Here is a 16,108-nt window from a genome sequence, read left to right as displayed (position 1 = left end):
GAGCCACCCAGGTGCCCCCCTTTGGGTGATTTTAATGTGTATCCTGTCCCTCTAATGTACCATAACTGTGATTATAATAGCTTTCATTGAGATCTATGATTCCTTTTTTTTTTTCATTTATTTATTTTCAGCATAACAGTATCATTATTTTTTCACCACACCCAGTGCTCCATGCAATCCGTGCCCTCTCTAATACCCACCACCTGGCACCCCGACCTCCCACCCCCCCGCCACTTCAAACCCCTCAGATTGTTTTTCAGAGTCCATAGTCTCTCGTGATTCACCTCCCCTTCCAATTTACCCCAACACCATTCTCTCTAACTCCCCATGTCCTCCATGCTTTTTCTTATGCTCCACAAATACGTAAAACCATATGATAATTGACTCTCTCTGCTTGACTTATTTCACTCAGCATAATCTCTTCCAGTCCCGTCCATGTTGCTACAAATGTTGGGTCTATGATTCCTTTTAGTGAATTATCAAGCCTGAGAGTCAACTTTGGGGAATCTCCCCCCAAACCTGTAGTTGGTGTCAGAAGTAAAGACAGATGTGGGGACTTTGTAGTCTGGCCAACTCCACATACAACTAAGTTATCTTTTTAAAAGGAACAAATAATTTACTCTTTTTAAAATAGGGACTCTAGCTGGTCATATATTAACATACAATTTCACCATTACTAAATATGATTTATAGAAAAATGGGAGTTATAAGCAGATAACAGCAATACAGAGACAACAATATATTGTAACTGGCAGAGAAATGGCTTGTTGACTGTTCTTAATGGTTTGCTAAATGTCCTTATCTCAGCATTTAATGTATTTTGAAACTAGTTACATATGTATCTCCTTTTCTGGCTTCAGAACATCTTGCTGTCAAGATCTTAAATTATTAACTCCATTATTATCTAGGTTTTGCTTAGGCCTTAACAGACAGTAGGTGCTCAATATTTGTCTAAGTCAAGTAAATCTATATAACAGAATTTGAAGAGTTTTGGAAAGGTCTCTCAGGCTAAAAAGATATTCTTAGTGACCCATCAAAGAGTTAAAATTCCACTATTCATTTTCCCCTAATATCTCCTACAGTCCACCAGCAATAAGTAAAAATGTCTAGAAATAACACACAGCATTTGAATAACAGATTCATTTAAATTATCAGATTATGTTCTAATTTAGTAACTTGAAAATTTTTCAAATGTAGTAAGTACCAGTCATGCTTAATGAGAGAAGAGCAAAAGAAAGCAAGATCTACAGCAAGGTAAAGCAAGAAATTTGATGAAGGATCAGTGGACATGGATTCAGTAGGCTGAGGGGGCAGGAGGCTGGGCAGAAATGGAGTAAAATAAAAAGAACTGGATGCCAAAAAAGGAAAGGGATATTAGGAATACTAGGAGATAATGTGAAAAAACTCAAGACAACTGACCAATCTGAGAATTTTAAGACCTCTTTCCATGAAATAAAGTATTTCATATAACTAATACAATCTATCAGTGCAAGAGTCCTGGTGTTATGGCTTAATCTTTAGTGTATAACTTCATGTCCACATTACACTAACAACATCTCAATAAAAGACCCAAGTTTAGGGGTGCCTGGCTGGCTTAGTCAGTGGAGCAAGGGACTCTTTATTTCAAGGTCGTGGTTTCAAACCCACACTGGGTGTGGAGATTACTTTAAAAAAATAATAAAAATCTTTAAAAAAACAAAACAAAAACCCAAATTTAGAAGTGAATTCTTACACTTTTACATGCCTTTCTCATCACTCCTTACTCCTCTTCGTCTTGCCCTGGAATTCCTAAGATGTTCTACAGATAATTTGTAATTTTAAGATTTTATTTATTTATTTATTTATTTGAGAGAGCAAGAGAGAGTGTGAGAGAGAACACAAGTGGGGAGAGTGGCAGAAGGAGAGGGAGAAGCAGACTCTCCACTAGTAGGGAGCCCAATGTCAGGTTCGATCCTGGGACTCCAGGATCATAACTGGAGGTGAAGGCAGACACTTAAGTGGCTGAGCTACTCAGGTGTCTCCAGATTTTGTAGTTTTAAACTTGATGTGCTGTCACTGTTATTTACCACAGAAGAATATTTTTTTAAAATAAATGAAGAAATAAAAAGAAAATCCAAAGTTCTATGTATATATATAATTTTAGGATGATTGTTCTAAAAAGTCAGCTTCGATAATTTTTAAGTCATTTCTATTAGTATCGAAAAGGAAAATATCAGATAAGCAGTGTGCTTTTATAAAATGTTTCCTTTATGAAGGTAAATAAGTACTCACATATATAGGAAATTAAATATTATAACTTTCTCTATTAATGAATATCAAAAATGTTCAAGTTAATATTATACTATTAATGGGTCGACTGCTTTAAAGGGGAACACAGAAAATGACTATAAAATCTGTACATATTCTACCTTTAATTTCTAGGGTCTATCACCATTAACTGAACCCAAATATTAGCAATAAAGAATGAGCAAAAATATGTACTGATATACAACTTTAAGATTCTAAAATACTGATGCAGGAATGAGAAACCATAAATTCCAAATCATCAAGGGGCACATGGAGGGCTTAGTCAGTTAGGCATCCAACTCTCGATTTGGGCTCAGGTCATAATCCCAGGGTCCTGGGATTGAGTACTGCATCAGGCTCCCTGCTAAGCATGAAGTCTGTCTCCCTCTCTCTTTGCCCCTCCCCTGCTGCTCTCTATAAAATAAACAAACTTTAAAAATAAATAAAAAATAAAAATAAATTCCAAATCATTTACCACAGGTTTAAAACAGACTTTTAGAACAAGATTTCATACTGATTAAATTTAGTAAGTCCTTGGGGATTAATTCCTACATAGTACCAAAACAATAATTTTTAAAAAGAAACTACGATCTCCTAAAGTAAAACATACACTCTATAGAATAATGGTGTGGATGTTTTTCAAAGGATAAAACACTAAAGAAGCTGGTGAAAGACTGATCACACTATAGAGAAAGGGAAAAAAAAGGAAGAGAAAAAATAATTTTCTTATACTGTTTGGGGAATGAGTTTGAGGAGGGAGGAAGGAACCAGACAGAAAAGAATGAATGTCATGAAGTTCCTGGAAAACAATCTCTAAATACAAGAGCTGGTGCTATTTTTTTAAGGTGTCCAGCTGTCTTACAGACTTAAATTGTTTACCTCATTTTCTGTTCCCACATCCAGAGTAACAGGCAGACATTCTTGAGGATTCATCCCTCCGCAGGCTGTATACAGTGCCAGCTTGCCCACAGGGATGCCCATCCCATTACAACCAAGGTCTCCCAAGCCAAGAATACGCTCTCCATCAGTCACCACGATGGCCTAGAAGGGAAAGAAAAAGCATCCATTAAAAGATGTTTACAAATCCAGGAGCACATTCCCTTGCCTCTGCTTCTGAAATTAACACTTATGTAATGAAATATTAAGCTGTCAAAAAACATAGATTGAATATACATCTAAGAGATTTCATATGATCTTAACTGTCGAAGAGTGGAGAGAAGAAATAAAGTTGATATATATTTTTAAGTCTTTTTAAAAAAAAAATACATATATATGATTACTTTAGTCAGTGAAGAAAGAAGAGATGGTATGCACATAAAGATTCAAATAACATCGTGGCAAGCAGGAAGAGTACAAGGAAATAGGACCTCAAAGTGGGAACTAAAGAGAAACCAGTCCCATCCACCTTGAGCATAATTCTGGGAGCGCCCTAACTAAAAAATACATGATTGCTAAGTAATTCCCAAGTGCTCTGATGTTTAGTTTACGCATCTTGGCCCCATCCTCCTATTTTCACAACAAAGTTGATCCATCCTCTTTAACTCCTGTAACCACTAGATATTGTCTACCATTTTTGAAATTTATGAAGTACAGTCTGCTACTGCTCTTACCTGATAATCTTCCACTAGGCTTAAATGAATTTTGTTTAGGTTCTTTCCAATCACCCTGAATATCTATGAGCCATTCATTTTAATCATGGGGAGATTTTATTTCTATTTTATTTGATATCTGAGTTAACTGATATCTGAATTAATGCATTTAATTAACGCATTTAACATTCTTGTTCTGTGATTCATGGACATTATATGAATTTAAGCCAAACCAATCTTGTGAAACACAATTTATTAGATTTTCCCAAAACTCCTACACTCATCTTTTCCATAAAACCTTGGGAAAATGTCAGTCATTTGACCTTAAATAAACAGATGAATTAAATCTTCTTTTCCTTATTTGTAAAATAGGAATAATAAAGGTACTTTTCAGAAGAGCAGCATGAAAATAGGAACCGACTCTATTTTATTCACTACTGTGCACCAACACCATGCACAGCATTTGAACATAGTAAACAATGAATAAACTTAGTTAGTTGTATAAATCTGTTGTTCAATAAATGAGGAATATGATATACAAAGTACATAATACCTGGTACATTACAAATTCTCAACAAATTGTAGCTATCAAGATTACCATCAAGAGCATTATGCAGAGTCATGGTATTTTATTTTATTTTTTTTAAAGATTTTTATTTATTTATTTGACAGAGAGAGATCACAAGTAGGCAGAGAGGCAAGCAGAGAGAGAGAGGAGGAAGTAGGCTCCCTGCCGAACAGAGAGCCCGATGTGGGACTTGATCCCAGGACCCTGAGATCATGACCTGAGCCGAAGGCAGCGGCTTAACCCACTGAGCCACCCAGGTGCCCCGAGTCATGGTATTTTAGAAGGGAAATTTAGAGTATATTCAGTCCATCCCTCTTATTTTATAGATTAGGAAACTGAAGATTAGAGAACTGAAATTGTCTAAGGCGACCTGGTTAATACCAAGGAATGGGAAACTGTATACACAAACTCCTCATACAATGTTTTTCCACTATGCCACAGCGCAGAACATATTTTAAAATATACTTTTGAGATCTTTTAATTTTCTTTTTTTTTTTTTCCAATTTATTTATTTTCAGAAAAACAGTATTCATTATTTTTTCACCACACCCAGTGCTCCATGCAAGCCGTGCCCTCTATAATACCCACCACCTGGTACCCCAACCTCCCACCCCCCCACCACTTCAAACCCGAGATCTTTTAATTTTCTGCTCACCTATATTATGCAGCTCTTAAAGAACTACCTTAAAAATAAATACATTTGAGAAGTGGGCAAAAATTATTTTTGCATATCCCATAAATCTGGCCTATATCAAATTTTCCACGTCTAATTGCAAAGGATCAATAGGTTATGCTGTTTTGAAGAAGGCAACTTGATACCACTGGTGTAGTTGGCTCTGATTTAAGATAAGAAAGATAAACAAATACTACAGAAAATTGTAACCTTGCTTTTTAAACTAAAACTATTTTTTTTTTAAGATTTTATTTATTTGACAGACATGGATCACAAGTAGGTATAGAGGCAGGCAGAGAGAGAGAGGGAGAAGCAGGCTCCCCATCAAGCAGAGAGCCTGATGTGGGGCTCAATCCCAGGACCCTAGGATCATGACCTGAGCCGAAGTCAGAGGCTTTAACCCACTGAGCCACCCAGGTGGCCCCTAAAACTAATTTTTCAAAGTCTAGCTACTCCAAATACATTTTTGACATTTATTTATCACATTGTCACAGAGATACTTTTATCTATTACTGATACTATATACTTTTATGTATGTGTCCTTTAAATAGGTAAAGTCTAGTTGGTCTACAAATATTTTTAAAATATTTTAAAAGATATTTTATAAGGATAGCAACATTGTCATATAATATTAGGTATGATCTGAGTAGTAATTTATGTAATGTTTTCCAGGTTCATTAAAGATATTTAGACCCAGGGAGTTGCTACTAAAATATTTTAAAAGATATTTTATAAGGAGAGCAACACTGTCATATCATATTAGGTATGATCTGAGTAGTAATTCATGTAATGTTTTCCAGGTTCATTAAAGATATTTAGACACAGGGAGTTGCTACTTGTGATTTTCATCCATTTCAACATTTTTGAAAAAGGGTTGCAAATAACAATATTTTCACTTATTTTTGATAACACAACTAAGTTAAAATAATCTATGTCTTTTATATAAAGTCAAGGAAAAATGTTATTTTTCTTCTTTTCTTCATAAATTTTATTCCTTAAGTTTTCCTCTCATCCTAAGCTATTAATTTTTTTTTAAAGATTTTATTTATTTATTTGACAGAGAGAGAGAGAGAGAGAGAGATCACAAGCGGGCAGAGAGGCAGGCAGAAAAAGAGGAGGAAGCAGGCTCCCTGCTGGGCTCGATCCCAGGATCTGAGATCATGACCCGAGCTGAAGGCAGCGGCTTTAACCCACTGAGCCACCCAGGTGCCCCTAAGCTATTAATTTTATTACATAAATATGCCATGGACATTTAGATAGGTGTTAGTTGAGTAAGTTTTTCTAAAGATTTGCTCATTTATTTGAAAGAGAGAGCATGAGGAGGGGAGGGGCAGAAAGAGAGGAGAAAGAGAATCCCAAGCAGGCTCCATGACCACCAAGGAGCCCGACATGGGGCTCCATCTCAGGATCACCTGAGCAGAAATTGAGTTGGACACTCAACCAACTAGCCACCCAGGTGCCCCTAAGTAATTTTTAAACTCTGTTTTGAGGCGTTTGGTATTTGATCTGCTTATGCCTTGTTACAAATGCACATTAATTCACAAACATTTCAACACTAAAGTGTAGATTTTAATAGTGAAGGAATCTTCTGAAAAATAATGTGTCATCTACACAGTTTATCATTAAATTGACATTCCTCTGGCTTTTGTTTTTACCTACTTCATATCCCACTTAAGGAAAATCAAGCATTTGCATATCTTCTACACAATAATGAAGTTACAACAGGAGGATTATCTCAGTAAGACAATCATAATTCTCTCAATGATATCTGCATTTCAGAAATTCCATCTTCCTCCTACTGCATCAATTATTACCTGGGCATTAGCTCACTAGTAATCTGCATGAGTAGGCAAGGGTTCTCCTGAATGTACACAGACACCCTCACCATGTGTCCTGTCTTCATGCCTTCTTTTCCTTCCCCAGGGCCTTTCTGATGTGGCCTACACTTGGATGCACAACTCTTGCCTCTTCTCTGACTGGTGAGCCTTCCCAAGTATTACCTCCATAAAGTCATTCCCATCTGAAAATAGGACATTCTATTACTTCAAGTCTAAATCCCTCTTTATGAACTTCAAGACCTTTTATTATAATTTGGTCACCTCTTACTTAAGCCATCTTAATGCCACTACATTTCCATAGTTACACTTGTTAGTCAGACCAGCCAATTAATTCACTTACTGCACAAACACACACCATTCTCTTCCTGAACTAGGACTTACATTCATCTGTGCCCTTCTTCGGATAGTATCTTCTTCCCATTCTAATTACAATGACTAAATTTAAGTTCCCATTTTGAAATAAAAATTTAGCCATTTTAGCCTTCTCTGAATGAATACAGCATTTATAATTTATACCAGTTTAATTATATATCGTCTAATAGATTGCCTTTGTTTCATGTGTACTTTCAACTACAGTAGAGACCACATCTTATTCTTCAGTATTCTATTACAATAAACAGCTGCCATTAAGTGCCTATTATGTGTCAGATACTATGCTAGGCTTTTAAAATAATAAGTATAGTTAGAATCAGGAATAACAGTGAGAGACCAACATTAAGAGTTGAAAGAATAAAGGTAGGCTACTAATGAAGACAAATATTCAGATATGAGCTAGCAGGAAGAGCACAAAACAAGGTGACTGTGTATTGCCTAGCTGTTATGATGATGTGGTTATTAAATAGTCCCGATACCAACTCATTCTTAAAAATCCTCTCTAGATTCCAGTCAAAATGTAAGCGTCTTCTCAGACATTTTATACTACACAGAATTAACTCACTTTGGGGGAGTTTCTGAGGACAGGACCCAAGGCTAATGCAGTCTACCTGGGAGAAAAGCTGAGGAAGCAACTTTGGTAAGAAAGAAATCTGGGAAGATTAGAAATCCTGAAAAACATCTGGCTTTACAAGTTAGCCTGCTTACAGAGCAGAGTCCATCAGTACTGGCTACGACTGCTCAAAAGAATGGGAGCGATGCTTTGGGAGTCACAGCTAAAGTGCCTCTGTACCCCTAAAGGCATCAGCTTGTTCAACCTTACTCCTAAAACACAGCGATGTAGGAAACCAAGGCGGAAGAAAAATTATTAAATTTCCTTACTACCTACAGCCCATTGAAAGGTCCTTGAAATAGGCAGAGTGACATTCCTCTAGGGACTCAATAGCCTAGATGTTAATACTTTGCTGAGGGCAAAAGGCAATCCTAGCCTGACACCTGTCCTCCAGCCGCGCCATCGGGATCCTGTAAGTGTAATTTAACATATAAAAATTCCTCTGGAAACTTCCTTTATCTCTAAATCCCCCCAAGACATATGCTGGTAATCATCCTCCAAGCATGTGACCCACTGATATACATCTGAAGGGTCTCATGACTAAGGTTTTATTAGACGGTAATAAAATGTCCTTTTTCCAACAATAGCTATCCCCCTCAAGGTCCAGGAAACCTTGCTTCCAAAATTCCTTAGACGCTTACACTCTCCCTGACCACCCCGCTCCAACTTGAAAGTATCCAGTGGGCCACATGACTGTGGTACAGCTCTTTTTGCCCATGGGTCCTGTCCCCATGCTTTAATAAAATCATCTTTTTGCACCAAAGACGTGTGAAGAATTCTGTCTTGGCTGTCGTCTTCGAACCCTAACAGCTTGCCTACTTCAACAGCACAAAGTTGCTCAAAGTTGTTTGGCACCTAACAGAAAATTAATTAAAAAAAAAAAAAGAGCCAGGAAAGGGACAAGTACATCTCACCTTCCTTTGACAAGGGCATAGAGACCAGGTCTAAGAGCAAGGGCTCTGTGGCCTGTGTTCAGTTTCCACCACCACCAGACACTATAGTATAGCCCATCCCTCCTTCCTTTCCTCACTGAATTATGATAATTACAAGAGTCAATCCAGGTAGGGTCTCATACAGAAAGCTACTAAATGTTGGATACTATTCTTGTTTTATTTTCATTAGGTCATTCGGAGAGGGAAGTCAGATGAACAACTGAAAGCCATAATGATAAAGGAAGTGAATGAATGTGTTTTGTTTTTTTGTTTTTTTTTTGTCTGTGTTCCTCTTAGCAGATGATTAAAGCCAACAAATGTGAAAAGGGACTTTGCTTCAAGAAATTTACAGGCAACTTCAATATTTATCACCAATGGGCCAAGAAATGCTAAGAAATCAGATAGAAATAATAGGGAACCTTAGTCTTTAATCGGTACCAAAATAAAATTAACCCAGTATGCAAAAATTGAAGAGATGATAAATTAGGTGACATTCAGTAGAAAAGACAGTGAATGCTGATGTGAAGAACAAAGGCAAAAAGGCAATGCATATAAAATTAAAGGTCTGTATAACCTGCAGCTCATTGACAAATACCTGAGGCAGGCAGAGTATGACATTTCTCCAGGGACTCCCAATCCTAATGTTAATGCCTTAGTAGAGGAAAACACCACCTTAGCCCGAGGATAGCCAGGGCTCCAATATCCTGCGAGTCTTCTTTAGCAATATGAAAATCCTTTAAGAAACTTCCCTTGTCTTTACCACCCCCAACTCCATAGTATATCATCAACTGCTCCTCAGAAACCCGCAGCAGTCCTTTGCGCTGGTCCTGTTCCTGTGCCTTAATAAAACCACCTTTTCACACTGGGAATGTCTCAAGAATTCTTTCTTGGCTGTCGGCTCCAAACCCCAACATTTCCACGTCAAATGCTATCTAATATCATGAAAATTATTAATATGTTATGGAATAGGTAAAAGAACAAATTTGCCACAGTGGAAAAATTAGATGACTCACCTTGATGACGTCTTCTGGCCATGCATTAAGAACTGAAGCAATATGCCCTCGATCATGGATACTAATGAAGAGACCTCTGACAGAAAAAAGAGTTTTAATATACTTCAGACTTGCCAAAATATCATGAACTTTAAAAATTTTTTTCCAAATCAGTTTAATACACCTCCATTTTTATCAAACTAGTGAAAATTACTCCCTTAAACAAATAAAAGCTAGGGATCTTATAAATAAGGGAGAAATTACTTTAAACAATATATTGACATCTATAACAAATTCATTCTTACATTACATATTCTTAAACATTTTGTAATTAAAGTAGTATTCACTCTTTTATTTACAGAGAATTTAAGTAGCATCATGAATTCCACTCATAGATTCACTTAGTTATTAAATAATATATGTAAAAGCACCTAAAAAACATGAAGCATGTATAAACAGGCTCATATACTCCATTTACTGGGTATTCACAATGTGAAGAGGAGAGCCTGTATTAGAAATGGCTTTAAGTGACAACAGTCCTTTTGTGTGAAACATACTTGATTTTTTTTAAGTTCAAACATCCAAGTTATAATTCTTTAATTTGCAGTCTTAGTTGTTCTCTGCAACTGTCATTTAGACTCAACTGAAGTCTTTAATACTGCTCCTCTCCCGTCCCCCATTCCCTAGGAAAAGTCTAACAATGAACTAAAAATTAAACTGAGAAATAAATGTAATGTCTTTTTTTTTTTTTAAAGATTTTATTTATTTATTTGACAGAGAGAAATCACAAGTAGGCAGAGAGGCAGGCAGAGAGAGAGGGGGGGAAGCAGGCTCCCTGCTGAGCAGAGAGCCCGATGCGGGACTCGATCCCAGGACTCTGAGATCATGACCTGAGCCGAAGGCAGCAGCTTAACCCACTGAGCCACCCAGGCGCCCCTAAATGTAATGTCTTAATCTCATTTAAAACTTTTACTTTACTATTTACTATTGCTAAATGTAACTCAAATACAGAGAACCACACACAACCAATGTACAGCTTAGTGAATTTTTAGAAGGCGACCACCCTTGTATGTAACACCCATTTAAGCAGACACTCTTGTCAGTATTCCAGAAGCCCTCCACGTGTTTCCCCCAATCAAAACCACTTCCTCTTAAGAGTAACAGCTGTCCTGACTTTTATGGCATCATTTGATTTATAGTTCTAGCATCCAAATGATAAGCCATCCCTAGACACTACAATTTGTCTTCTAAAGCTTCCCAAAATCTGGATTTTGCTGATTACATTCCTATGGTATAGATTAACAGATTAATCTTTCTTCCCTACTTCTTGAGAAATTAGTAATTGAATCTAAAAGCTTAATCAGATTCATATCCATTTTTTAAGAAGATACCTCATGGTGTGGTGTTATCAGAAGATGTATAGTACTGTCACTAGCTAGACCCCAAGACCTGATCTTTATTGTCCACCTGCTTGTGCTCACCAACCTTTGTCCCACATTATTCCTAAAGCTCCTCTTTCCACCTTCTCTCTTAGGCATATGAAAAGCAAAACCATCTCTTGAGCCATAGCAACTGGCCTGGCAAAACTGGCCCAGACCAGCCAGATCAGCCTTGAACTTAACCCCTGACTTGCATCTGCACAGATGGACCATGCAGTGAGTTCTAAAATGATCAACAACTATCTTTATCTGGTTATCATACTAAAATCTCTACCGAAGGAGGGGCACCAGCCGAGCCTCATTTACACAATGTACAATGTGTGTATAGGCCTGTTTCCTTAATGGCACATACACCACCTTCTGCCTGCCTCTACTTACAAAGACAAAGCTTCCCTATTTAAATACTCACCCCACCCCAAAATAAAAGGCACCCATTCACCCTTGCTTGGATAGTCATGGATTTGGAAGCTATTCCAGGTGATCTCCTTATCTGCCACAGATTTGTGTGTCAACTCAACAGGGTGCTGTTTCTGATTCAACAAGGAGGGAACTCACATTGGTTCAGTCACAGTATCTTGTAGTCCTTTATGTGATTTTAACACTGTCAATGCTTAATATCTAAATTCCTTAATTCATTAGGGGTTACAAAATGGAATATTTTAATTCTGTCAATTATTCCTAATTTATTTGCTGAAATTCTTATTTAAAGAGAAATTTCACCATACCTATTGTTTGATTACCCAATGATAAAGCTGATACAAATGCTGGACTCTTTTCTCTTTACTTGTCAGTTTTTGAAATAAAGAGCTCACTTGCCAGGCACCTGGGTGGCTCAGTTGGGTTAAGCATCTAACTCTTAACTTCGGCTCAAGTCATGACCTCAAGGTGGTGAGACTGGGCCCCAAATGGGGCTCCACACTCAGCAGGGAGTCTGCTTGAAATTCTCTCTCTCTCCATCTTCCTCTGCCCCCCCCCTTCTCAAATGTTCTCTTTCTCTCTCTCTAAAATAAATAAAGCTCAAAAAAAAAAAAAGAGCTCACTTGCTAGAATCCTTCAAGAGTCTCCACTAAAGTGTGTGTGTGTGTGTGTGTGTGTGTGTGTCTAAATGCATGCGTGGGTTGTGTATGTGTTATGTGTGTCTATGTTTTGGATCAATATGAACTCATGGATTTAAACATATCTGATATGTTTTAATCCACTGCAGTTATTTTCTTTATTGATACTTAAATTGTCTCATACTTAACCAGTGGAAGACTCTACATGTTGGCCTCAGAGTCCTTTTGACATGACTATAATTAGTTGGTTTGCCCAATTCAGCTCTTGAACTCATGACTCTGAGATTAAGACCTGAGCTGAGATCAAGAGTCAGACGCTTAACCGACTGAGACAAGGGGCACTGGATGATGATAGTTTTTGACAGCTTCCTCGTTCTCTGTTATGACAAGATGTTCCTTGTTGGCTTGAAAATGTCTGCCTCAGGACTGAAATGAGCCATTTCTCTAGGAAGTCCTGGTTTCTTTTAGTAGAAAATGGTATTTCAAGACCACAATATAGGTAAAAGACACCCCACCTGCTTCCATTTGGTGAAAGTACTGTTATAGAAAAATTACAAAATAACGTTAAGATTCACGTCCTAAGAAGGGGGGTAGGGTTATGGATATTGGGGAGGGTATGTGCTTTTGGGTAAATTGGAAGGGGAGGTGAACCATGAGAGACTATGGACTCTGAAAAACAATCTGAGGGGTTTGAAGTGGCGGAGGGGTGGGAGGTTGGGGTACCAGGTAGTGGGTATTATAGAGGGCACGGCTTGCATGGAGCACTGGGTGTGGTGAAAAAATAATGAATACTGTTTTTCTGAAAATAAATAAATAGGAAAAAAAAAAAAAGATTCACGTCCTATCTATGGCCAGAATTCTCAAATTCATTCTCTTCTTTTTTTAAGTTTTGTTATTTAAATAATTTCTACACCCAACATCGGCTTGAATTCATGACATCCAGAGCTGGACACGCTTCCGACTAAGCCAGTCATGTACCCCCAAGTTGGCATTCTTCTTTTGTGAAGTTTACCACTATGACTTCCTAGCAACTTCAACTTAGCAGTCTCTGAGAAGCCATTTCACACTTCCTCATTTCTCCTCACCTACATATATCTCCCTCTCACACTCAGTTGATCATTAAATCTCAATTTCAAACAGGAATAGACTCAATAGGGTGAAAACTGCTTCCTCTTTCTAATATAAACTCTATTAACCCATCTGCATCTTTTTAAATAGACTTCATTCTTTAGAGCAGCTTTAGGTTCACAGTAAAATTGAGCAGAAGGTTCAGAGATTTCTCATAAACTTCCTGCCCCCACCATGTCTAGCCTTCCCCATTATCAACATTCCTCATACCACAGCAGACACAGACACATCATTACCAGCCAGAGCACAGGTTTACATTATGGGTCACTCTTTTTTTTTTTTTTTTTTAAGATTTTATTTATTTATTTGACAGAGATCACAGGTAGGCAGAGAAGCAGGCAGAGAGAGAGAGAGGAGAAAGCAGGCTCTCTGCTGAGCACGGAGCTCTATCCCAGGACCCTGGGATCACGACCCGAGCCGAAGGCAGAGGCCTTAAACCACTGAGCCACCCAGGCACCCAACGTTACGGTTCACTCTTGGTGCTGTACATTCCTGGGGTCTGGACAAATTCATAGTGCTATGTATCCACAACTGTAGTATCACTCAGAACAGATTCACTGCTCGGAACGTCCTCCCTGCTCTACCTATTTACCCTTCCCTCTCAAGCCCCTAGCAACCACTCATCTTTGGACTGTTTCCACACCCTTCCCTTATCTAAAATGTCACAGAGTTGAAATCATGCAGTTTATGGTCTTTTCAGATGGGCTTCTTTCACACAGTAATAAGCATTTAAGTTTCCTCCATGTCTTTTTATGGCTTCAGAGCTCATTTCTTTTTAGCACTGAGTAATATTCCATTGTCTGGATGTACTACACTGTGTTTACCCATTCACCTGCTGAAGTATATCATGGTTGCTCACAAGTTTTGGCAATTATGACAAAGCTGTTGAAAACATTTGTGTGCAGGTTTTTATGTGGCCATAAGTTTTCAATTCCTTTGGGTAAATACCAGGAATGGAATTACTGGATCATGTGATAAGAGTAGGTTTAGTTTGGGGACGCCTGGGTGGCTCAGTTGGTTAAGTGGCTGCCTTCGGCTCAGGTCGTGATCCCAGCGTCCTGGGATCGAGTCCCACATCAGGCTCCTTGCTTGGCGGGGAGCCTGCTTCTCCCTCTGCCTCTGCCCGCCGCTCTGTCTGCCTGTGCTTGCTCTTGCTTCTCTCTCTATGACAAATAAATAAATTAAAAAAAAAAAAAAGAGTAGGTTTAGTTTGGGGTGCCTGGGTAGCTCAGTCGGTTAGGTGTCTGCCTTCAGCTCAGGTCACAGTCCCAGAGTCCTGGGATCAAGCCCCGCATCATGCTCCTTGCTTAATGGAGAGCCTGCTTCTCCCTCTCCCTCTGCCCGCTGCTCCCCCTGCTTGTGCTCCCTCTGTCAAATGAATAAATAAAAAATCTTTAAAAAAAAAAAAAAGAGTAGGTTTAGTTTTGTAAGAATTCACAAACTCTTCCAAAGTGGCTGTATCATTTTGCATTCTCACCAGCAATGAATGAGAGTTCTTATTGTTCCACATCCTGACCAACACCTGGTGGTGTCAGGGTTTTGCATTTTGGTCATTCTAATAATTGTGTAGTGGTATCTTGGTACTGTTTTAGTTTGTATTTCCCTGATGTGCAATGTGGAACATCTTTTCATGTGCTTATTTGCCATCAATATAGATCTTCTTTGGTGAGGTGACTATGAAGATCTTTAAGCCCATTTTTAAATTGGTTAGTTTTCTTATTGTTGATTTTTAAGTTATTTGTATATTTTAGATAATAGTCCTTTATCAGATACATCTTTTGCAAATACTTTTTCCCAGTATGTGGCTTGTCTTTTAATTCTCATTTAACAGTGCCTTTTCTTTTTAGATAAGTTCAATACCCAGTATGGGGTTTGAACTCATGCACCAAGGCCAAGAGTCACATGCTCTACCAAATAAGCCAGCCAGGCAACCCTGATAGTATCCTTCATAATGCAGAAATTTTAAGTTTTAATGAATTCCAGCTTATCCATTCTTTCTTTCAATGGATCATGCCTGTGGTGTTGTATCTAAAAAGTCATCACCATATTCAAGGCCATCTAGATTTTCTCCTATGCTATCTTCTGTTATTTTCTAGGACTTTTATAGTTTTACATTTCACATTTAGGTTTGTAATCTTTTTTTCTGGGAGACAACATGACTGTGAGCAGAGGATGGAGGGCAGTAGGGAGAGGAAGAGAGAGAATTATTAAGCAGGCTCCACATTCACCATAGAGCCTGAAGCAGGGCTCGAGCTCATGACCCTGACATTCTGAGCTGAGCTGAAATCAAGAGTCAGACATTTAACCGTCTATGTCACCCGGGCCCCTCTGTTTCTGATCCACTTTCAATTGATCTTTGTGAGAGATATAAAGTCTGCCTAGATTCATCTTTTTGTATGTGTATATCTAGTTGTTCCAGCCCATTTATTGAAAAAAATACCTTTTCTCCATTGTGTTGCCTCTGCATTTCTGCTTTCCCTCATGTTATATTGGAAGAAATACATTTCTTCTTTCTATTATCAAGGCCACTGTCTTACATGTGCTCTAGACTGTATTCCAGGTCAGCTTTTCAAAGGTTTCACTCCTACAATTACCCATCTCTATGCTATAACATCACTTTCTC

General features: G+C 38.1%; 1 protein-coding gene across 2 annotated transcripts in view; it reads right to left on the bottom strand.

The window, feature by feature from the left end:
* ME1 (malic enzyme 1) overlaps nucleotides 1-16,108 on the bottom strand; it is a 184,473-nt gene that overhangs the window by 107,964 nt on the left and 60,401 nt on the right. For both annotated transcript variants that reach the window (XM_044246382.1, XM_044246391.1), the window contains exons 4-5: nucleotides 9,885-9,960; nucleotides 3,166-3,327 (exon numbers count right to left, since the gene is read on the bottom strand). In XM_044246382.1, coding sequence (XP_044102317.1) covers nucleotides 3,166-3,327; nucleotides 9,885-9,960 — 238 coding nt within the window. The remainder of the gene's footprint in view (nucleotides 1-3,165; nucleotides 3,328-9,884; nucleotides 9,961-16,108) is intronic.

Source organism: Neovison vison, chromosome 1 (genome assembly GCF_020171115.1).
Source record: "Neovison vison isolate M4711 chromosome 1, ASM_NN_V1, whole genome shotgun sequence".
In the NCBI taxonomy this organism is placed as follows: Eukaryota; Metazoa; Chordata; class Mammalia; order Carnivora; family Mustelidae; genus Neogale; species Neogale vison.
Note: the sequence above shows the minus strand (reverse complement) of the source record. Positions and strands in the feature narration are given on the sequence as shown.